This window comes from Sminthopsis crassicaudata, chromosome 3 (genome assembly GCF_048593235.1).
Source record: "Sminthopsis crassicaudata isolate SCR6 chromosome 3, ASM4859323v1, whole genome shotgun sequence".
Lineage (NCBI taxonomy): Eukaryota > Metazoa > Chordata > Mammalia > Dasyuromorphia > Dasyuridae > Sminthopsis > Sminthopsis crassicaudata.
The window spans coordinates 155,655,277-155,680,003 of NC_133619.1; the positions used below are offsets into that span (position 1 = coordinate 155,655,277).

Genomic DNA, 24,727 nt, shown 5'->3' on the forward strand with positions numbered 1-24,727 from the left:
CAGTAATACTTATATTTTTATCCTACCTTTACAGTGAATAAACATAAGGTATTATTGATCTCGTGGTGTATTTTCTTATAACATGCTCATGATTCATTTTTTTTTGTATTTCAAATAATATACTTCAGATCATCCATCACCTCTCTCCACACTTCAAGAACCATACAAATCATATTGAAAACTACTCTGGTATTTCAAGTTGTCACAGTACAAATTCATTCACTCGAATTGAATCTAATAAGCATTTTATTAAGTACCTGTGACATACCCCCATACTACATATGGTGAATAGATCTAGAAAACAATAAAAAGAGACAAACACCCCAAAAACAAAAAAAAAATTAAAAACAGATTTTGCCTTCAAGGTTCATATTCTACTGGAAACACAACAAAATTGAATACATTTAAAATGAAAACTAAACAACTCTGCCAGGAGAAAGGTAGCAATAAAAACCAGAAAGAAGATGCTAATATTCTTTTAAATAGTTATCAAGAAGCAATGACAGTCTATTCCTCTTCTGATAAAAATGAAGTAAGAAGAGTGGGTAAAAGAGAGAGAACATTCCTTAAAGTATCTAAGAAACCATTAATAAACTATCCCTCTCCCCCTTCTCCTTTTGCTCTACATCTATTTCCCTATCCATCTATCTTTTTTTTTTTGTTTGTATCTCTTTTCATATTTCTCTCCATCTTTGTTTTCTGCCTATTTCTTTCCTTATCTCTATCTTTCCCCCCACACCCCACCTCTCTCTCTGTCTCTCTCTTTTCTCTCTCTCTCTCTCTCTCTCTCACACACACACACACACACACACACACACACACACACACACACACATACTTACATTGCAGAAATTTACAGAATCTGAGCAGTTCTCTGCAGTTTTCTAACCATCTAATTCAACCTTTATCTAACAATTCCTTATAAATTTTTGTTTTTATTCTTTAGCAATTTCAGTCATGTCTGACTCTGTACCCCTTTGAGGAGGTTTTATGGAAAAGATACTAGAATGGTTTGTTATTTCCTTCTCCACCTCATTTTACAGATGAGGAAACTGAGGCAAACTGGGTTAAATGACTTGGCCAGGGTCACATATTTAGTAAGTGTCTGAAGTTGAATTTGAACTCAGGTCTTCCTGATTCCAGGCAGAGTACTCTATCCACTGTGACATCTTTCCTCTTTTAACTAGTCATTTTCAAATTTTCATGAAACATAGAATTATATAAAATGTCTTACATCATTTTTGATCTGTTTAATATATTCCACAAATTTTCTTAGACATTGAAATTAAATGAAAAACCTAAGACAGCTGAAGAATCATTCCCTTTGTATCCAGATATTTTGTAAGACATTTGAGGATTTTTGATTTTATCATAAACTAAGCAATCAAGAAGTTCCCAAAATATAAATTATATTTGACATCATCAACTCTCTGTTACTTTTCTCGAGTTATTAAATCTTTGCCATGTTTTCCCTAGGAATAAAAAATAAAACCGTGCTTCTTTGCTCCCACCAACATTTCTGAGCATTAGGATTAACAGAGGGGAAAAGCTTGGAACATAAAAGATGCTATAAAAATTTTAAGGAGCACTAGGTGAAATACCATGTCATCTCAAATTCATAAATTATTTTTAAAATTTCAAGCTTGGTTCCATTCTAAGAATTTCTCCCAACTTCATTCTGTTTGAAAAGCTGTTAACCAGTCTAGTAATAACAATAATAATCGACATTTATAAAATGTTTTAAATTATCATTTGTCACAAGTATTTTATGAACTAGATAGCACAAGTATTTTCATATATATTATGTTATAAAAAAACAAGATAAATTACAGTTAAGTAATTTGCATAATATCACACATTAGTAAATGGCAGTGGTAAAACTAAAATTCAGGACTTTTAATTCTAAATCTAAATATCATTCCACTATAATATAACACATCTAGTCTAAGAATAGTTAAGGGGGAAAAATCTCCCTTCAAATGAAATTTAGAGATAAACAAAGAAGCATAAAAGTATAAATGATCCGTGACCCAATCACATGAAACATGAAGGGCCCATGAAATTATTCTCTTGTAACTTAAGAATTTTTCTAATTATAACATTGAATTATACAGAATCATTTAGCAAATACAATTGCACACAATTTTTCAAGGAAATTTTTTACAAAGAAAATAGAAATTAAAATCATAAAACTGACAATGAGTTATTTATAAATTTTCAACAGAACATCTGTAAGGGATGATCCACCTGATACCTTGGGAAGAAAGATCACGAATTAAGGAGTGAGCAGCAGCAATTAGGTGTCTTCTCATCCTCACTGAAAGAGTTCAATGAAAAGTCAAGGAGGTTGAAACAAGAGAATGCTATTACAACAGAAATTTGTCCTGATTAAAATTCAAAAACATTATTTACAGGAAACAAAATATAGGGAACAGACTACTTACCTTCTCTTTTTCCGATAATGTCACTGGCTAGCTGAACTATCAGTCAGCACTGGACAAACCAGCTAAAGTTTTAATCGATTGTTATACTGTAGCTGGCTGGCCTGAAACTGACTGACAGCTCAGTGACAGGTGATACAGGAATGCTGCAGGATACCAGGCACAAGAAGATGATCCCAAGCATCAGTCTTGGGAGGAAAATGCCCACGACTGTTCTAGAAACACCAAATACAAACCTTTGATCAGCTGTCTCAGTTTCTCCCATCCTACTTGAGAAATAACTATGGAAGGTAAAAAAATATCAAAAGGAGCAATGTCTCCTACATGCCTTGACATAGTTACAGCCCAGTGGGAAATCTTAAATTCACTCATTTATCCAAGGTTTGAAATCCATCCAACAAATACAACTCATAGGTATGTACAAGGCTCTATAAAGGACACAAAGAAGTATCTTGACTTAAAGAACCTCAAAAATTTAGAAAATACACAACTAATCGACACAGTGGATTGAGCACCACACCTGAATGATGAAGGCCTGAGTTCAAATGTATATTCAGATACCTGCTAGGTGTAGGAGCTTGAGTAAGTCACCACCTCTGCTCCAACTTCCTCAAATAAAAAATGAGAATGATCATAATAGCACATAATTTTCAGGGTTATTATATCATACAATATAATATTTATTAAGTATTTAATACAATGACTAATGCTATAAAAATGCTAGTTCTTTTTGCTACTTTTGATATTAGGATGCTACATAGTTCAAGCTGAAAGTTTCTTTTTTGGCATTTCCCAAACTATTTCTTTCTTGGAACTCTGATGTGCCATATAATGTAAACTAGGTTTTTATGGGAAAATATTATTGTTACAATAGTTTTTTTTCTTTTTAAGTATTAATTTAAAATTATAAATGTATAAAATTCTCATTAGGTACAATATTAGATAAAAATAAGGTGTTTTTAAAAAGATAATAAATGTTTACTAACTTTCCCCCCATTCTAGTTCTGTTCTAGAGGTAATCCAATCTAGCACCAAGGGGTTCAACCAATTTATTTCACTTAACCAGTTATTGTCTAGAAAAATTAATTTGGAAAATACTAATGTGTCAGTGGTCAGATATCAATAGAGAGATTGGCCTATTAGTGATTGCTGCCTTTCCAGACAGGGTAAAATAAAGAGATTAGTCTCCAAAGCAAAATAAAGCCAAGGAAGGGAATAGAGTATAGAAAAAAAAATGAATCAAAATATACGCTTGTTTTCAAGGAATTAAGGATATAGTGAGTTTCTGTGTTGTAAGGCTACTTGTCAAGGATATGAGCTATTTCTATGGGCTTAACACACTATTGAAGATAAATGAAGATCAACATAAGGCATGGAAATAATAGTGAAAGCAATAAGGATGACAACCATATGGAGAAGAATTCTCCATGTGTCCTTGGACTTTCTTTTAAAGATTAAAGGTATTTCCCTCAAGTAATACTGTAATTGACATATAAATTTGGTGGGGAGGCTGAGTTGGATTACAGAGGAAGGTGAAGGAGGTTTTTCACTTGGGATATATGTAAAATTGCTGAGAAGAAGTAATGCTCAAAAAGTGGAATACTTTTTTTTAATTTTAAAATGGATGGACAGGAACACATACCATTAAAACTAATGCAGCTGGGAGAAATTATGCTGAAACCATGCATCCCTACTTCTATAGAGACCAAAAAAAAGAGCACAAATAATGGAAGTAATATTAATTACTTGATTTGTTATTGCAAAAATTGCAAAGGAGACAATATTGTGCTATGAGTTTTTGTCTCACATGAATATATAACAGCAAACTATCTGAAAGAAAAATAACTATACCATTCATGAGAATATTGAGACACAGGGGACATTTCTAATATTGAAAACTATGTCAATTCAGCAGAAGAAGGAGAAATACAGTGGATTTTTGCTCATTAACACCATGTACTCAAAACTTCAGCAATTTTAGTAACCTTTTTTTTTAATTTGGCAAAATGGACAGGAAAGGAAGAGGTGGAGGGAAATGAGGGATAGAGGGAAAAGAAAAGGGGAAGAAAAAGAAACAGATAGATAGAAAGACAGAAAAAGGAGATGTAGAGACAAAGGTAAAGACAGAATAAGAGACAGAAAAGGGGGATAAAATAGAGAAGAGGGAAGAGAAATAAAGGAAAAAAGTGAGAGAAGGAGGAAAAGAGAAGGAAGAAGAGGAAAAAGGAGATTGAGACAGAGAAACAGAAACAGAGATAAAGAGAGGCTGAGAGATAGAGGAAACTAGATTACTTTAGTTTCTAGCAAATATGAAAATTTGTAAGTAAGGCCAGGGGCTGTTCTTCAAGCCAGAAGCAATAGTTCTAACAGTAATAATAATTGCTATTCACAGTCTTCTTAGTCATAAGTTCTGGGAAAACAACATAAACCAGGCTGAGGGAAAGATACCTCTTGCCACACTAAAGTTCTTTCTAGAGATAACTAGTTAGATGCTGGAAATCAACCTTTTTTCTGGGTTGACTAAATATTGCACAAGTGCAAAATTTAGTTTTTAGATTTTCCAGTGCCATACATCTACTTGGCATTCCAGTCTTTCTGCAGGTATCATAAAAATAATGATACTGGCAAAAGTGTGTATAGGGCTTTAAAGCTTACAAAATGATTCACACACATTATTGACAACTAAGTGGTACAGTGGGTAGAGAATTGGATCCAGAATGGGGAGATCTGAGTTAAAATTCAACCTCAGACACTTATTAACTGTGTGATTTTAGGCAAGTTACTTACCCTTTATTTGCCCCAGTTTTTTCAGCTATATAATGGGTATAACAATAGCACAAAAACTTAAAGGACTATTTAAATATTAGATATTATTAAATCTTTTGTTTTTCATAGAATGACATATGACTCTACTGTATAGATGAGGAAACCGATGAAGCATAAATGACAGAGTTATAACTAGGAATTTTTGTATCTAGGGAAAATTCCAAATAAGGCAAATGATAGGAACTATGTCCTCATTTGTGGGAGATTCTAGAGAGAAAAGATCTATAAACATTGTCATGAGGTTTTCATGATGTGGGCAGAGAAGGAATAAGTTAGTACAGGATAGGAAGGAACTTGTTCCAATATATCCTTTTTTAACTAATTATTCTTGCTAAGTGGATTCTAAGCTACTGTTTCTTTGATGCTAAAGGAATATGTTATAAATGTCCTTTAAGTTTGGTACACTGTGGCAAAACTCCAGTAACCCTGGCTTAGTTCTGGTTTTCATAAATGTATTAAGAGCATTTTCTAGAGTTGTACAGTAAGTGTTAGATGCAGGATATGAAGCCAGGTTTTCCTTATCTCTGAATCTAATGTTCTTTTTTAATATCATTGCTTCATATTGCTCATACTGTTAGAAGTCTCTTCAAGTCAGCAAGTGCTCAAGCTATATGCAATAAGAGGGGAGCATCAATTTGTCATTATTTGTCCTCAAAAAAAGCATTTCCTCAGCATGAAGATCTCATTTGGAAAGCAGTATTCATCCAGCTTTGTGGTAAGATGAGGTAATTATTGAACAATATAAATCACAGAAATGATTAAGGAGCTGGTGACATTTACTTATGTGAAAAGATTAATCGAATTAAACATTTGTAACTTAGCTAAATGGTAAAGGAGGATATAATAACCACGAACAAATATTTGAAAGATTTTAAAACACCCAAGGAGATGAAGAAACTGTTGAGTAAAGTTCAAGGAGGAAAAACTAGATGTGGGATAGAATGAAAATAAATTGAGCAATGAGACACTAAGACCCTTAAAAAAGAGAGAACTTTTAGACTCTTATGAAAGAAAATGTATCTATTTCAAGCATATAAAAGCTAACCCAAATCAGATACAATCTTCAATAACTGCAGTAACTGGAGAAAGTGCAATAAAAAGAATTTTTAAAAAGCAATATATCACCAATGTTTCAACAGAGAAAGGATTATTTGGTCTTCATTTAGTTCTCACCTTATTTTTCTCCAAATATCAAAATACTATCAAGTCTAATATGGAATACTGCTCAGGAATGAAGAGAAGGAAGTATTTTTTAAAAATAATACAATTAGTATAAAATGATCAAAATTACTTGCTGTGATTGTGGACTATTACTATTTATGGATCACCAACAAAAAGATAAATACAGAACAAGACATTTACTTGTTATTCAAAACCCTGGAACTTAAAAATGAAAAACATGCATATTGAAAATCAACTATGCAAATAGATGTAATGAACTATATCAAATCACCTCCTTCACTTCTCTAAAGAATTCCATCTGAAGAAATGTATGAAATTTTAATTTTGCTTGATACTAATTCTTATTATTTTGGCTGATTAAAATGCTTTCATTTCCAAAAGTTGCATATAGTTCTTATTTCAATATCCAATGTAGACTGACCACATTAACTAGTTGGGTCTAATTCTGCACAGGATATCACTTTTAAAATTAAAGTATAACAATCATATTTTTTAAAAAGGACAAGCTATTAAACTTTTGGAAAAGCGATTTATTTTACAACTCATTCTCAGAAATAGTTATTTAAACTTAAACAAAGTAGTTGGAAAAGAAAGTGTTCCCAAATAAGTTTATCTTTCAAGTATCTGAGTCTTGGTGCTTGGGAGAACCCTATCACTTGCTAGCAATGCATAACTGATAAATAGTGCTTGAAAAACCCACAGAATATCCTGACTATGAAAAGTTTAATGACCTGAATTTTTTCCTGGATAAATAAGTCATTAGACACATGTTGCTGATAATTATACACATGTTATTTTTAAAAAGATAATAGTATCATAAAAATGTTATGCCAATGTATTTTTATATCCACAAATGATTGGTTCTCAAAGATGATACTAAAACCATTTTTTTTTTGAGATTCTAAAACCATTTTTGTTTTTAACTTATTTTGACAAAAAAACCCTCAACTTTATATTTGTACTAAGGAAGAATTTTTTTTTAATCTAAATGAATTAGGTATATCAATATGCCCCCATAAAAAAACAAATTGTTGAGACAATGACTTTGGGGAGTTAACTATGGTTTATTTGTCTGGATTATGAGGAAATACTCTAGGGAAGGTATTTCATTAGTTTTACAGGGAGATTAACAAGCTTAGGTACATTTTGGTGGTAATAAGTCTAAATCATAGTTACTGTTATGACTATAAAGCTAGGATTTATAAGTTTCATATGTGGACTGCTAATGTTGACTGGCATGTCACTAAATTAAAATAAATAATAGTTGACTAATCATTGAAATCAAACTTTTCTTCCCATAATTTTGGACTTTTGTTAGATATTTTGATTAATATTCAGATTCCCTGAATAACCTATTTTTAATTATACCATAACATATAACGATCATTTCATAAGATCACTTATATTATTTAGTCAAATCTCTATGTATATACTGAGAAAAGAAAAGAAATAGATCATGGTAAATCTTTTAAAATCTCCAAAACTATCTAGAGTTGACTTTTGAATGATGCACATCTAGAATGATGTTCATAGTGAAGTGCACGTATTCAAAACCTATCTTTTCCATAGTCTGGGAAGTGAATCTTTCACTTCAGAGTTAATTGAAGCTTGATTAAATTGTGCTTTACAATAGGATTCCATAAAACTGAACTTCTAAATTATTTTAAAGACAGTTATCTAAAAATTTCTGAATTATGATTATTACTCTTCCATAATTAATATTTGCTGCAGCTTTAATAATTGGCTTCAATTTTTTATCTATACAGCAATGTTTAAATATTCAATTAATAATTATGATTTTATGCTTGAAATTTGATTTTATAGAGACTCTATCTATCTTTTACATATAAGGAAATTGAGGCTCAGAGAGGTAAAAAAAAAACTTACACAATATCACAATACTAGCAATAAGGGAACCCATATCTCCTGACTTTTAGTCTATCATCCTTTCCACCAGACTATGGCTCAGTTTTGTTTCAATGTAATTAACTAGAATTCAAATACCTAACTTGTTTAATTCCAAGACAAAGCTGAAGTTCCATGGGTAAAAAAAGTATGAAATTGTATCTAACGCTTTATAATCTAGAGTAATTCTGGACTTTCTGAAAAAAGAGATTATTAAAATACATTTTTCTCTATTACTTCCTACTAGTTATCATAATATAATCAGATGTACTTCAAAAATATTGTAAGTGTATTAATTTTATACTCTTTCTAAAGAATTCATTTATTCAACATTAACATCAACCAATCAACATATATTTGTTATATATCTAAAAGTAAACAAGATGAAACCTCTATAAGGAGTTTATAGTCTAGGAAGGATTCTCAGCATCCCTCAAAGCAACCTTCAATAGAAAAGAAAAGTTAGCTGACAATATCTAGTATATATTCAAAAAGGGCCTACTATTACAAATAAACCTTACTATATATTCTTATCAAAATCTATATCTTTTGATGCTTTGAGAACACTAATAAAATACATAAAAGTACAAATGAATATTCAATCAAAAAATCTTTATTAAGGAAATTCCTTTCCTTCAGTATTATAGTATTAGTCTCAAGAGACTAATAAAGAAGTTGTTTTCTCCTCTCCTCTCCCTAAAATGTTGCATTTGAAATTTCTTGGAAATGTCAAAAAATTATAATTTAAGACAAAGTTTTCTAAGTTTAAAATCCTATACAAACTACTAAAATTCTTCTATTATATATTTCTTAGGAGCAATACTTAGTACTGAAAAGTACTACATAGAGTTTCACACTTAAAGTCAAGAAGATCTAAATTCAGATCTTGCCCCAAGAACGCAACAGATTCTGGTCCCATCAGTGAACCTTTCTGAGTCAAACTTTCTTCAAATGTAAAATGAGAGATGTTGGAATTGATGGCCAATTCCAAATCCTATATCCTGAGGCTATATATTCTTTCTTGTCCTTACATTTTAAACTAGTTATTAAAAAGAATAAACTAGCCAGGACAATGGAATTTTATGGATATTATACTATAACCCAGCAGTATATACTTTTTATAGACATATGTTTTGAAACAATTTTGTATATGAAAAATACCAAGAAAAATATCACTAGATATTTGTAGCTTATAAATGTGATTTTATATAGTAAGCATAGATTTCTACTTTGAAAACTAGTGTCATGTTAGTAAAATAAATAGGGGTACAGGTCAGTAAATCCATTTTCTAAAACAGTTGCAACATCTCTTAGTCAAGGCAGGAGAAAAAATAAATTATTCCTTTTACTAGTATCAACTGAGAAATGAGACAATGCATAGTGTCATTTCTACTGCTCTTTAGGAAAAAGTGTTAAAATGTCCAAAATACTATATTAAGACCTGTATGAAAAATATATATTCCCCCTACAGCAAATAATCAGACTTCTATTTTTTCTCCCAATGTAAAAGTGGAATTCAACTCAAATGTATATTATATAAATATGTTTGATTGATTATATATTGGCTATATAAAAAATCATTTAAAATTAAGTTAGTAGATTACTTTTTCATGATAAAGCCTAATTAAAGTGTACATCGCCCTCATTTTTCATTATGATGTTAACCATCTTCTTGTGTCAAATGAATATGTTTCAGGACTTATGAACAGAAAGTAAATTGTATGGCTATAATCCTAAGATCACACCCCCAAAATGTATCATTCAAATGTTGTGCCATATTTCTTTAAAATGGTTTCATTTACAAATTCAGAAATCATTTACAATTAAAGAATTGATTTTCCAATTTCAAAAATTTTGAAATTTGGATATGATTCAATTGAATTCCTGCATGTCTTTCAACTCTACTCCTACAATGAACTCCTTCACTAGCAACAGGTATATTAAATTGGAGACATGAACACTTCAACAAATCCAGTCTCAGACAGCTGTGAAATGCATTTCCAAATTGGGATGAGAGGAACTGGCTGATTCTGTGAGGGTTTGTTTGTTTGTTTGTTTTTTGTCTTCTTATTTTGTTTTAATCACAGAAACTAAAACAAATGTGACATTTTAATTTTCTGATATTACCAAATAGTATCAGCCATAGTAATGACTGCTGCTTTTTATTACTCTTTTTCTCTATTTATTTCAAGGATGGAGAGGAATTCTTTTTTCTTATATTAGCACTTTGCAAAAGGCAATTGTTACTTTTCCTTTCTTATAATAACTGATGGATGATGTACTGTTTTACTGTCACAAACAGCAGAGAAATATTTGATTTTATGTAGCAAATTCAGTGTGATAAGCAATTGAATACCTATCTAGTGATCAATATCCTAGATGAAGAAGCCTCAGGTAGCTTTCCCCCCAAAAAAGCTCAAATCATTCTTGCTTTATAAATTTAAAAGGTACCTAAATACTATGGGGTTAAATGTTCATTAGTGACATCAGTGTATTTCATCTTGAGGATATCAAAGAAAGAATTTATCAATTCACTACTTTTACAGACTTGATTCTCTAAGCAAATTCTCAGATAGATAAAAGACTTTTTATTATAGAAAACAAATTGAGATATAAAATAACAAGGGCTTTGAAGATTATTTTGCTTATTAATTTAAAAAATTACAAACATGAAATTATTTGCAAAAGGGGAAAATTAATAGCATATCTACTTAATATATGATCAATAAAGTTGAATAATAAACTAATGCATCAATGTTATTTTAAAAGAATTTGGCTGTTGAGTTCAGTTAATTAGTATATTAATTCACTTATCCTGAATTTTTCCCACCATTATTTAAGTCTGTGACCTTTTCACCACTCAAATTCAAAGATTGTACTCACACTTGAAAAGGCACATTATTAATACTTGTTTTTGGTCTCAAATAAAACAAAACAAAACACAAAATCAGAGCTGTACAAGTTAATATATCTACTCAGGAAAATGGATGGCTCATAGAATTAGAGTTATAAAGAACCTCTTTTTAATATCCAATACCCTGATTTTACACTTAAAAATGCTGTGGCCCAATTTAAGTCACTTGCCCAAGGTTACACAGGTAGTAAGGGACAGAATTGAATAGTGGACCCTGGCCTTCTAATTCTAAATTCATCATCCTTTCCTCTGCACTGGACTGATTTTCACAGACATAGATATGAATCTTTCTCCTTTTTTTAATTAGAAAGCACTCTGAATTTCAGTTCCTTCATCTAGGAAGTAGGGATAATGAAATTTGGTATCCTTGTCTCAAAGGTTTGCTTTGAAGAATAGACCTGGGAAACACATAAGAAGGTATTTTTATGTAGCCGTGTAGACAAATAATAGAATAAATGCATCATTCCATTCTTAGAATGCATAAAGCCATGCAACTCGAAAGTATTTTTCCTTCAATAAGATAATATAAAACTAATTGTTATAAAATATGACATGTGTGTGTGTTTATACATATATAGGGAGACCTCATATAGGGAGACCTTCCTAACCACTGTGTAAAAACCAGTTTTTGGAAATAAAATGTATATACATACATAAATTTACATATATGTATAAATATATAAACATTATCTAATAGATAGGATTGTAATTTTAAATACAATTTAATGAGTTTTTGCATAAAGTATAAATACTTCCTTAATTTATTAGAAAAAATTAAAATATATTTAATGTTCTAAGAATAGTACACATCTATAAAATAGAAGTTATTTAAATTGTCTAGAGATGCACCTATAATGTAGTTGTAGGTTTTATAAGAAGAATTTACTTTTTAAATAGGAATTTAAATGAAGGAACATTATCTTTTTTCTCTGACAATAAGTAGTCATACTGTTTGTAAAATTTTCCTAAGAGGTAGAACTGTCTAAAAGCAGAATAGATAGTCTATTGGGTAGTGAGTTCTACATCTGTGAAGGCCTATAAGCACAGACTTATAGAGGACCACTTGTTGGGAGTGCTAGAAAAGTATGGATTGTACTGGATGACTTCTAAAGTTCTTTCTAACAATGAGATTCTATGATTTGATGATACTATGATATATTTATATAAATACTAGGTCATGAAAATATTTTTGGAGGTAAAAGTAATAAAAGAGTCACCCAAACTTAAAATTGAAGGATAGGTTACTTTAAAAGCTATTTTTCCCATGGGAGAAAATATATATATTTATCTTAGGATACCAGAGTAAAAATTATTGTTTATCAAATGACAAATACATTTCACATCTCAATAAATTCAAACACTATGCTTCAAAAATTCTCTACACATCAAATGGTAGTTACAATTACATTAAAATGTATTTTTCTTAGCAGTGAGACTTATTTCTCTGCTTTAAATGGACAGCAAATTTAAGTCTTTACTTGGGGAAATTTATTTTCTAAAAAAAAAAAAAAAAAAAAAAAACCCTACAAAATAAGCCTTAGCAATAGGGATGAAGTACAAATGGCATTTTGGCATATAAAAAAATAAATAACCACGAAAATACATAACCTCAGAAAGTAACATTGCTTATAAATGAATATTATAAGGCAATTTGGTCAGTTATATCTTGGAAGTACAAAATTATATATTCCAAATAAATTACCAAAAATTCATATAACATCTTTAGTCAATTACCAAACTAATCTAAAAAATCTTTTAAAGAACCATGCAGAAAAGTTCATCCTTTATTCAAAAAAAATCTTCAGATGATATCACTTTCAACTTAAATCTCAAATTTACTTAAAATCTCCAATTTAATACTGTTTCAAAACTATTTGATTTGGGGGGGAGTGGTAGTGATGTTAATATTATGGAATTTCCATTCTTAATTCCAGGAGTACCTCACTAGCTGGAAGAAGCTATTTAGAAATTTTCTTTTTTTCTTCATTTTTGGCTTTAGCCTTTTTGTTAAGTTCTGATTTTTTTGCAATAAGGTTAGTATAGAAGTAATGTGATGTGATGTGATGTGTGCGTGTGTGTGTGTGTGTGTGTGTGTGTGTGTGTGTGAGAGAGAGAGAGAGAGAGAGAGAGAGAGAAAGAGAGAGAGAGAGAGAGAGGGAGAGAGCCCTCGCAAGTGTTTGTTTATATACCACATATAAGCATAAAACTATAGCCATAGAATGCATTCACATTATATTAGGATATACAAAGCGTTAAAAATAAATACACCTGTGCTTTGAGATGGTCAGTGCACGGCACCCAGACACACCTATCAAAGTCAATATATTTATTTTTCTCTTTCCTTCCAACCCTACTTTGTTATTTTAATGAGGGTGAAAAACAAACAAACCTCTCTCCTACAAAGAAAACACTTAATGTTCTCAAAGGCAACAGCACTTAGCAACTGGATAGAGAATCAAGCAAAAGGGCTGAATACAATCTCATCATTCTCAGGAGGAAGTTGCTTAAGCAAATGCAGTAAATGCACCTTGTTTCTTTAACAATCGTTACTAAGATGAGCTTACCTCAACCTCCATCATTCAGTAACTATTTTACCTAAGGAAATCAACTACTCTTTTTTAATCCAACAAAACGCAAACCCTAGGTCATTCGGCTTCTCCAAATCATAAACTGGATGTCTCACACACACACACACACACACACACACACACACACACACACACACACACACACACACACACACACATACAACCCACCCCTATTATCAGATATGTGAGTAACTGGTATAATTCCATGCTGAAAATTAAAACCACTTGTCAGTTTCAAGGTCTAACTTGGAGTCATGTAAGGGGTTCATACACAGAAACCCAAGCACTGAGTACTTTCCTTTATATCTACAGCTGCTAAAATAAGAAGGACCATTCCTTCATTCTGACCAAGAGCGTGATGATGGAGCTACAGGTCCTCAGTCCAACAGCTGGAAAGCCAGAGAAATGGGGCAAGCGGTGTAGACAGACAGAAGAGTGGAAGAGGGAATGAAAGGAGCTCATTTAGTTAAAATGGATTTTCCTCAAGGACTTTAGACTAGAAGATTCACACAAAAATCGAAGGCTATAGCCTCTGGGCAAACAGGTTCTAAGGGAAGCAAGAAAAGATCTTTCAAGCACACCCCTCCCCCCGCCAGGAGACCCAGAGAACAAGTGGGTGGAAGGAAGGGAGAACCGAAGCTAGGAGCGCTACAAACTTGCCAAAAGCAGTTGGCCCCGTTAAGTTTTCCGTTGCTACAGGTTGCCCCAGAAAGCACCATTCCCAGCTCCCAGGGAAAAAGCACCGAGAAAGATGGTAAAGGAAGGACAGAGGTCGTGATAGACCCAGGGACAAGAGCTGAGGGACCTGAAAGGGCCGGGACAAAGGAAAGGAGGGAACCAAAGCCGGTGAACGGGAAAGCACAACACCTACAGACCTTGGCGCCGTAACCTTCGCTTCTTGAGGCCAAAGATGCGCACTTTGGAGAAGATATCCACCAGGTTCCCGTTACACAGCCCCCGGTTCTTGCTGGGGCTGTTCCGCCTCCTGCTGGCCGAGGGCCTGTCCCAGTGCTGCTCCCGTGCCTGCCGCTTCTGCCGGATCAAGCCACTAGCGATGGCTGCAGCCATGGTGTGGTTCAGGGACCAGTCCCGACTAGGTTAGCAATGAGGACAGGAATGGGGATGGGAAGGAAGAGTGGGGACCAGGAAGACAGGGCCGGGGACGAGGCACTGGCTCCTCTCACTAGGCAGGAAGGCTTGGGGACTGGTAGCGAGGGCTGGGAATGGGCTGAGGGAGGGGGCGCTCAGTCCCTGCTGGGACCCATCTCCACTATGCACTCAGCTGGTGCGAGGCACAAGAGCCTCGGGGCTAGGTGAGAAGCTCCTGGTTCTCCAAGGTGCCAGGAGGCGCGAGCACTGAGCAGACCAGGTCTTCACAGCCACCCACCCCCACCAGCAACTTGGAGCAGGACTCCGCTTGCACCGGCTTCCCTGGTGCAGTTCACTCTGCGCTCCCAGCCCCGGCTTTCCGCTACTCCCTCCAGTGCCACAAGAGCCACCTTCTTTCCTTCCAGCGCCTCTGCCAGACCAAGAGTTCAGTAGGGGCTGGAGGCTAGCGCTCTGGATCCGAGGCTCGAGCTGGCAGACGAGAGCCTTGGCTGGCTTCGAGGCAATCAGTCATTCACGGAGAAGAGCTGGCACCAGGCTTTCTCACTCCCAGTGCCGCCGCCGCTGCCACCAGCCGCTGCCGCCGCTGCCTCCGAACAGCACTGGCTCCTGATGCCCACCGGCCCCTACAGCCGCTGCCGCCGCCGCTGCCTCCAGCTCAAGACTCCCGCCTGGTGATTCCTAAGTGCTTTTAGAAACCAGCATCTGGAGAAAGCAATCTTCTCCCCAGAGAAATGCACTCAAAGCGCTTCATTCCAACCTTTCCATGTTCCCACCTCTTCTCCCTCATTTCTTAAAAAAAGAAAGAAGCAAAGAAGGGCTCCAGGGCACGGGTGATACCATGAGACAAGGAAAAGGAGAAGGGGGGGGGGGGGGGGCTGTGGTGCTAGAAGAGGACGAGCTGAAGGAATTTGGGTGCGTTGCTATTAGTAGTAAATCTCTAGTCCCCAATAAATAGATTCAGCAGCAGCCGCTTCCTCAGCTTAGCTGGGCTTCTTGGTTATAATGTGTCTCCCGGTCTCCTGGAACTCTCAGTTCTGGTTGGAGGGCGATGTGCTTTAGCCCGCCTAGGCTAATCCCTGCAGCGCTGAAGCCCAGGGAGAGGGAAATGGAGGTGAGGGGTGGGACACTGGGGCTTGGCTCCTGCCACTCCACACCTAGCCCACCCTAACTCGTGGGGATCTCCCTGCTGCCGCCAGGAAGGACAAGCGTGTCCATTTTGGAATGGTGGTGTAGTGGAAGGAGAGAAAGAAGGAAGGCGACAGAGGAAAAAGGTGATACAAGCAGGCATGAAAAGACCCCACCCATAAGCCCCTCCTTGTAACTGTTAAAGGAGGGGACTAAGGCTGTAGCAGCTGGGAAAGCAGCAGCTGGAGAGGATATAGCGCCCAGGGGAAGATTGGGGAAGGCAAAACAGAAGCACTGATGTTCTCTCTCCCCCTCCTCCCGCAGGACGGGGGGAAAAGCGTCCTTTGGGTTCCAGTGACAACAAATAGCTAACACACAAGTTGAGCTTCTGCCTCCCTTAGCCTCGAGGTCATCTGTCCCTTGTGGAAATATTGTCACAAAAAAGAAAGCTCCAGAAGTCAGTTTCCAAAGCCACAGACTGTTTCCCCTCTCTGCTCTTCAAGTCTTCTGTCTGTCTAGGACATAGCTCTGCCTTGGGTTAACAGTGAAATACAAGCACCCAGGAGGAAGGAAGGGGTGGGGGAAGGTAGGGTTGGGAGAGACACTTTATGCTTGGCTGATAACAGATCTGTGGTTTCTAGGATACACCCCGAGTGACAGATCCTGGTTCTTGCTCAGGGCTTCCTACTTTTTCCTCTTTCTTCTAACCCATTTTGGTAAATCATTATGGGAAGGCAAAGAAAAAGAAATAAACTAAACTCGTAGTTCATAATTCAGAGTGAAAGGAAAGGGGAGGGAAGGGGGAAAAGAAACTTATTTTAAAATAAAAAATATATACTGATCACATTTGTGGTTAATATTTTAGAGTAAGATAAGGGCCCCATTGCAGCCCAGGGTGATCTCATATTCTAATCTAAACTGACATAAATATATATATGTCTGTGTGTCTGTGTGTGCATGTATATATTTGTGTTGTGTATCATAGGTGTATAATAGGTTATACATATGTGTATTATATAGCATGTATGTGATATGTATGTGTATATATTTGCATATTATATATAAAATCTTTATTTGAATGAGGTAGAAAGAAATATTTTCAATTAGCCAGTGGAATCTAGCCATATTTTGCACTTTGCAGTTCAACATCTAACCCTTTGGGATTGCTTTATCATACCCATCATCCCCATTCCCAGATTTTACTCTTTAGGCTCTTAAGGGCTAAAGGAAGTGGGATAGAAACAATTTAATCTGGGATGAATTTGAGATTTTAGTTATTAACTAATAGTTACTAACCACTATGAGTGTGGCTTAGTTTGTAGGTAGTACTTAATAAAACGGACTGGACAATTTGTTTCTTTCACCTTTACAGGATGTAAGCAGAATAATGTGCACTGAAAATATATTTGCCTTTTTAGAATCAAGAGACCTGGATGGTTCTTGGTTCTGCCATTTGCCTTACATCTACTTCATATACAACTATAAATACAACATATATAACTATCTGTTAACAATCTTCAAATGCAAGCTTCTTGAGGGTAGAGTGTTTTACTTTTACTTTGTATCCCTAGCACTTCATAAAGTATTTCACATAATAAGAACTTAATAAATTGTTGCAAATTAATCAAATGATTTAGTGGGTAATCCTAGGCATGTCATTTTTACCAGTAAGATCATTCATTTTTGCATCTGTAAAATAGGGATTGAAAGTGATTGTACTACTTATCTCAAAGATGTTGAAGATAAAATCAAATAATTCATGAAAGTATCATTCAAATTCAAGGCATTATTATTTTCCTACTCAAAAAACACCAAACTTTAACACAAAGACATCCTTGTTATTTACAAACATAGCTTTCTGGGAATATAATTCTCATCTCAGTCATTTGAGAACTAGGAAAATTTATAGGCTGATACAGCCTTCTTCTGTCTTCATCAACTTCCTAGTTACCTTTCTACTTAACTTTTCCTCTCTCAGCTAATTTCATTTTGGTTGATTGTGTAGTCCCATTAAACATTCCATTCCAAGAGGAGATATTTATCATGATAGAAACAAATATTTCTAATACTTTACTATTATTATAAATTAAAATTTCTCAATAAGGCATAAAAAAATTAAGCATGGCTAAAGAATTACCATTTCAGATTTCTTTCACCAAAAAGATGACAGCCTGATATTTTCTGAGGTCAATCAGGATTTTAAAATCACCTTAAAATTAAATTATCCAAAGCTGTTGGCCTACAATGTTTTTTAATTGTCAGTGAGGTAAATATAAACAAGCATACCATTGTTTAAAGGTGTAGATCAGGGGCAATAGAAGATGTTAACTAGAATACAAGAGAAGCAATTGCAAATTTGGTATTAGTCTAGATTCTGCCTCTAACCAGTTGTATGACCTTAGGTAGGTCGCTTATTCTCTCTGTTTCTCAGTTTCTCCTCCTTCTGTAAATAAGAGTTTGAGATTATAAGTCTCCTAAAATCTCTTCCACATCTTAAATTTTATGAGCCATTAATATGGCTTAATTATATTTTAAAAGACTTAACAATATATAGTATATTTAATTTTTATTGCAATTTGAATGTTTCCATTATTGTATTATATTCTTTCTTAAATGCATTTCTTTAAAGTAATCTCTTCATAATTCTTTGTATAATTAAAGGGAGAATTTTCCTGCACTTCCTCCTGACATATTGCTTCACTCAGTCAGTCCCATTTCTTTGCTGTTCATTCTCAGTGTGCTCATTAGCAATTGAGTACTGCTTAGGTTTTAGTACCATGGACAGAGGTTCAATGCAAGCTAGATATGGTATTAAAGTGGGTTTCCAGAATGTAAGAATATTGTCCAGATACCAGAATGTCATTAACATTTTGTTCTAATAAAGCAAATCTCTGTCATTAAGTATATCTTAAGATGGAAAGGAAATTAAACTTCACAACCCCCACTGACTAATAAGAGAGAGGGTGCTCAAATCAATTAAGTGGGACTAGAGAGGAAAGTGTTTTGCATACTCCTTTCTTTAGCCAGAAATTTGCATCATATGCACTAGTGCATAAACATCACTGATCCTTTCACAGTTTGCTCATTTGAGTTCATGTCATGAATTTCATATAAAACTATTGGTCATTTCTATTATGTTTGACATCTGGAGTTAGAAAACAATTTCATGGAGAAGGGAGAGGGGAAGCAGTGGTGGTAAATCTTAGGTATCTCTTCCAGCCTGAAATCTGTGCTGCTCCACTTCCCTCTCAGAAACATGGCATGGTTGTTTACAGTTTTAAGGACACCAAGGAAAACTCAAGAGAGCCATCTGCTGTCTTAACCTGTGATAAAAAATGTGTGCAATGCTAGGCAAAAAAAGAAAAGAAAAGAAAAGAACCTGGGACAACTAAACAGGTATGCATAGTTTGTTATAAATTTTACATCAGAATCTATTATTTATTTTGCCCTCCCCCAAAACTTATTAATCTCATTACTGGATTCATTAAAAATACATTGTAATTGTGTTTGACATTTTTTTTAGACATATAGATTCTGATAATTGATGCCATTTATTTCTATTCTTTATTTTATGTTATCCAAATATTCCCTTAATATCAAAGCCAAATGTGTTTTCAATTATGGTTCTTACCTTCATAGATTGATGAACTACTTTAAGAAGATCATTTAAATTTTCTCTTTACAACATCAATGTGAACTTCTATTATTTGCAGAGAGGGGCACTAAAGATAGGATGTTCCAGAAAGGCTCATTAATTTCTGCTGGAGACTACTACTTCTCAACTCTGTTAGTTGCTGCCAAATGATTCATGGTATCTAATTAGGGTATCACAAACATAAATATTAGACTCACTTCAGATATAGAAAAATGAAAAAAAGAATAGAGCACTCATTATCCTCACAGATTCTTCATATAAAAGAGATACATGGCAAATTATCTATTTTCCAAGATCCTCAGGAAATAATTCTAGACAGCTAAGAAACCGTGTTTTCCTACATCCCTAAGTCCCACACCTTTCCAATAAAAAGTAGTTTGATTTTCTAAATTTTTATGGAAGCAAGATTTGTTATAATTGTATACAGTTCATTTTTATTTTATCTTTCTATTTATATTGTTACAGAAATTGTGTATATTGTTTTTCTTGTATCTTATAGTATTCAATTTATAATGAATTTAATTTCCTACCAAATTTCCCTCAAATTCGTCATATTTATTTCTGGAAGGTGTGATAATATGCATTACATTCATAAACCACAAATTGTTTTGCTTTTTACATAAATGATATGTAATACCTTTGTTTCTAGTTCCTTGTTAACACACACACATACACACACACACACACACACACACACACAATTCTGCCTTTATCCTCTTTGAGGATTGATTCTTCGTAGGAGCACCCCTTGGTCAAGTATATGATCAACTAAGTGACTTTTCTCACAAAATACTAAATTGTTTTCTGTAATGGTAATGTACAATTCCACCTATAATGTATTAGTGTGCCTTCTTTGCAGGACCATAGTTAAAATTGAAGATTTATTATAATTTTGCAAATTTTCATGTTATCTGGGTGGAAGGCAAAAACACAGCCTTGCTATAATTTCTATTTATCTTAACGTTGGAGACTTGGAGAAATATGATGAGTCATGATTGAGAATGTATAATTCTTTCCTTGTAAATAATCTCTTTACAGCCTTTAATGACTCATTTATTTGGGAATATGTTGCGATCATTTTGTGCTAATTTCCTAAATATACTGAATATTAGATATTTAACAGAGATAGTTCATAAAAAGATTTCCACCAATTGATAACTTCCCACATTATTGTTATATCAATTTTGTTTCTGTAAAAGCTTTACAATTTCAGGTAACTTCAATTCTTTATTTTCTCTTGTCTACCTCTAATCCTTTATTTGGTTAAGAATTTTCATCTTAGCCATAATTGACAAACCCTTAGTTATAAAGAGGTAAGATTAAGGGCCCACTCAGATATTAAGGTGACTTAATAAAAAACACTACAAGTTAATGAAAGAATTGGGACTAGGAACTATGTCCCCAGATTTATAATCTAACACTTTTCATAATGCTGCATTGCCTCCTTTTCAACTAATGCCATAATGATCTAGGTTGCAGAAGACTATTTAGTCCCAATACTAAATTCCACCATAATGTGAATTTTATTTCTCACATCTACTTTAAGTTTTCTACCCCTTTCTTGTACATAACATATGTTTAATGAGCTTTTTATTTTTATTCAATGGCTAATTATTGATTTATATATTTTCAGCATACCTTCCCATAGTAGTTTTTTTTTTTTTTTTCACTTTTTCTTAGTTATAACCACATAACCAAGCTCATATGCACTTACGGGAAATTAGTTAAATGCATTTTAAGTAAAGATCTAATGGACTTTAGCCAAGAAAAATGCATGAATTTTAGTGATTATCTTTGATGACATGATCAAATGCTGTTGTTTCAATCTGCTTTTAAGATAGTTTTGATAGATATGTTTGACTGATAACTGAGTTGCAAATACTTTAGGTATTAATGATTAGACAATGAATATTTTATGTGAAAGAGTGCAATGGAATAAGCAGAATAAATTAGAATTCTTAATTATATATCAACTACTCCACTGTAACTGTCATTGGCTCTTTTTCTTTTTTTTTAATCTAATTTAGGTTTTATTCCTTTCTTTCTGGCCACTATAGGCTATTATCAGAGATATAGTTACATTTGTTTCAGGATATTCAACTGATCATTTAACTAAAGAAATTATCTTCTCAACTAATACTTAAAGAAAATTCTCAAAATATCAACCATTTCTACAATCCTATCTACAGTGATGTCTACATTATTCCTTTCTGAGTAACATTATTTAACCATCAACCATAGGTGATGTACTCCCTGAAACTGCCTACACAAACATACACATACACTGTTTCTATTTTGCTCATTCAGCATACCCTTCATTTTATCAATTTGTTTTCTAAGGGAATCAGGCCTTCTTTACATTTTTAAATCCAAACATAGATTTATATATTTGTATTGGATTCTTAGCACTAATATTCTGGGAATTTTTGATGACACTAAAATAAATGTATTTTGTGTATACAATTAGTAGTGGATGTGGGTTCAAATTCATTATGAACAAGATGATACAGTCAATGTCAATATAATATAGTTTTGTTACTTTAAATAAATTTCTTTTGAATAAAATAACAGGATTTGCATTTACTACTACCCTAGGAAGGCTCATATATGGAAACAGGTCTCTGACACTAGTATCTACCTTTATTCAAATAAGAGGAGAGTGGTGTCAGAAAGCTCAAACCGCACCATTGTGATCATAGTAATAAAAATTAAGATTTTAAAGCCATAAGTGTGAGCATTCATAATGCTTTTTTTTTAAAGTGTAAATTTAACATAAGTTTTGTTGATCACTTTTTGCTGGAAGATATTGCTGGCAATAAGAAGGGAAAAACCTGGACAGCATATACATATTCCTTTATATTTTGATTCAATAAAGAAAAAGAAAGGAAAAGTACTAGTACAAAAAGATTTCTTTTTTGAGGAACATTGTTTCCTGGAAGAGAAATATCAGATTACTATCAGTAGATGGTTTCATGAGGAAACTCACATGTAAACACCAATATTTGGGGTAAGGCTTATTTCATGCAAGGGAGTTTATTCACTGTCTTTCTATATGCTTATAATAAAATTAAATATATTTATAAAGATAGATTTTCTCAAAGTATGCTTCTCTTAAGTAAGCAAATCAAAATAAATTAAAAGTTTTCAATTATATTAAAAATGGAGACCAGATAAGATTTTTATTGTTTGTATAGCAAGAAGATACAGGCAGTGATAATTAAATAATGCAAATGCTCTTATGTCCCATTATTTTCCAAATGAGGACAGGGCTCCTTCTTGGTATTAGTACAAAGTTTGGATATGAAAGGTTTCTGTGTCCTTCCCTAGTCCTTGAGAACAGAGAGAGGAAGTCTTCAAACAAGAGCCGATCTGACAACCAGAATTTTAATAAGTGTTACTAGGTGCCAGGCACTCTACTATATGTTAAGGATGCAAATACATACAAAGACAGTCTCTGTCCTCAGGAAGCTTTTATTCTAAAAAGGGCAGACACATAAAAAGGAGCCGAAAAGTGGGGAGAGGGGGAAACATTCAGATGGGAGAAAAGAAGATGAGGTCAATGAGCAATGGAAGAATGGTGTGGATTCTTCCCCAAACTGGAGGGATTTAATGAGAGAAAGGATCAGAAGGAGTTTAATTCAAATAATTTGGGGCCCATTATTCTAAATCACTATCTGTCTTAAGAAGTTGATGATCTAAGCCTAACTCTATGGTTCCTTCTCAGCATTTATAAATAGACTAGACATAGACTAAGCCCTTCTTCATTATATTTCTCTCTTTTCCCATGTATTTATACTTGGGGATGAAAAACCAGGGCCAGTCTTCTTTTTGCTAGTTCCAAATGAATGAAAGAAGGAGGGGCGCGCACACACACACACACACACACACACACACACACACACACACGACAGCTGTGATTCTATTTACTAGAGATAGGGAATTTCTCTGTGCACCAGACCTTAAACTAGTAAAATATCTGTCTCTTTCTTTTTGTCTCCCTGTCTCTCTCTCTCTCTTCCTCCCTTTCCCTCCGTTCTTTTCACTCCCTCTTTTTTCCTCCCTCTTCCTTTCTCTCCCTCTCCCTCCCTCTGTTGCCCTCTCCCTCCATCTCTCTGCCTCCCTCTCCCTTTATCTCTGTCTCCTCTGCCCTTCTCCCTCTCTCCCCCCTTTTTCCTCTCCTGCTCTCCCCCCTCTGTCTGTCTCTCTTTTCCCTCCTTTCCTCCCTCCTTTTCTTCTTTTTTCCCTCCTGCCCTCTTTCTGTCTCTATCTCTGTGTCTCTGTGTCTGTGTCTCTCTGTCTCTGTCTCTATCTCTGTCTCTCTGCCCCACCTTTCTGCCCCAACTCTGTTCCCTTTTCTACCCCCCTCAATATTTCAATCTTTTTCTCCTGCCCCCTGAATTCTGCCTTCCTCTCCTCTCCTTCTTTCTCTCCCTAATTTTCTCACACACACACATACAAATGCTCTCCAATGGTCATTTCCAGTAAGTTGAGAAAAATGGCCAAGAGATTCCCTGGGTTAAGGGGAAGAAGGAAGGACTCAGGGAGGAGTGGGTGAGGAGGGAATAATCCTTGCTTAGTAAATAGAGGCCTAGTCTTACTGATAAGAAAGAACCAAATTCTAATTGAATCAAATGAATTGTTATTCTCCCATTGTTACTATTCTATCCTTTGCTTTCATTTAAACTCTAAATTATGAATGGCTGTGCAGTGATTTCAGCTTTAAGTAAGCTCCTATGAACTTGTTGGCTTTCTTCCTATATCCCAGGATTTTCCTTGTTATCAATTGTACAAAATTATGTTGCTGGAAAGATATTCACAGATATATATAGCTAATCAAAAAGCTAAACAAATTTAAATAACAATTTCTTTAAAAATAGATATTACATTATTGCCATCATTAAACTATTCCACCTAGAGACTAGGAATATTATCATAACAAAGATTCCAATAATATTTTTTTAGCAAAATTAACAAATAATAT

At 34.2% G+C, this 24,727-nt stretch overlaps 1 protein-coding gene across 2 annotated transcripts in view; it reads right to left on the reverse strand.

Annotated features, from left to right (window-relative positions):
- Nucleotides 1-24,727, reverse strand: part of FGF14 (fibroblast growth factor 14) — a 774,907-nt gene that overhangs the window by 228,623 nt on the left and 521,557 nt on the right. Inside the window, exon 1 of one of the 2 annotated variants that reach the window (XM_074299469.1) lies at nucleotides 14,732-15,049. The exons of the other annotated variant lie outside the window; for it this stretch is intronic. Within the exon in view, the coding sequence (XP_074155570.1) occupies nucleotides 14,732-14,924 (193 nt within the window). The 5' untranslated portion in view covers nucleotides 14,925-15,049. Of the gene's footprint in view, nucleotides 1-14,731; nucleotides 15,050-24,727 lie in introns of those variants that run through there. 2 annotated transcript variants of the gene reach the window in all.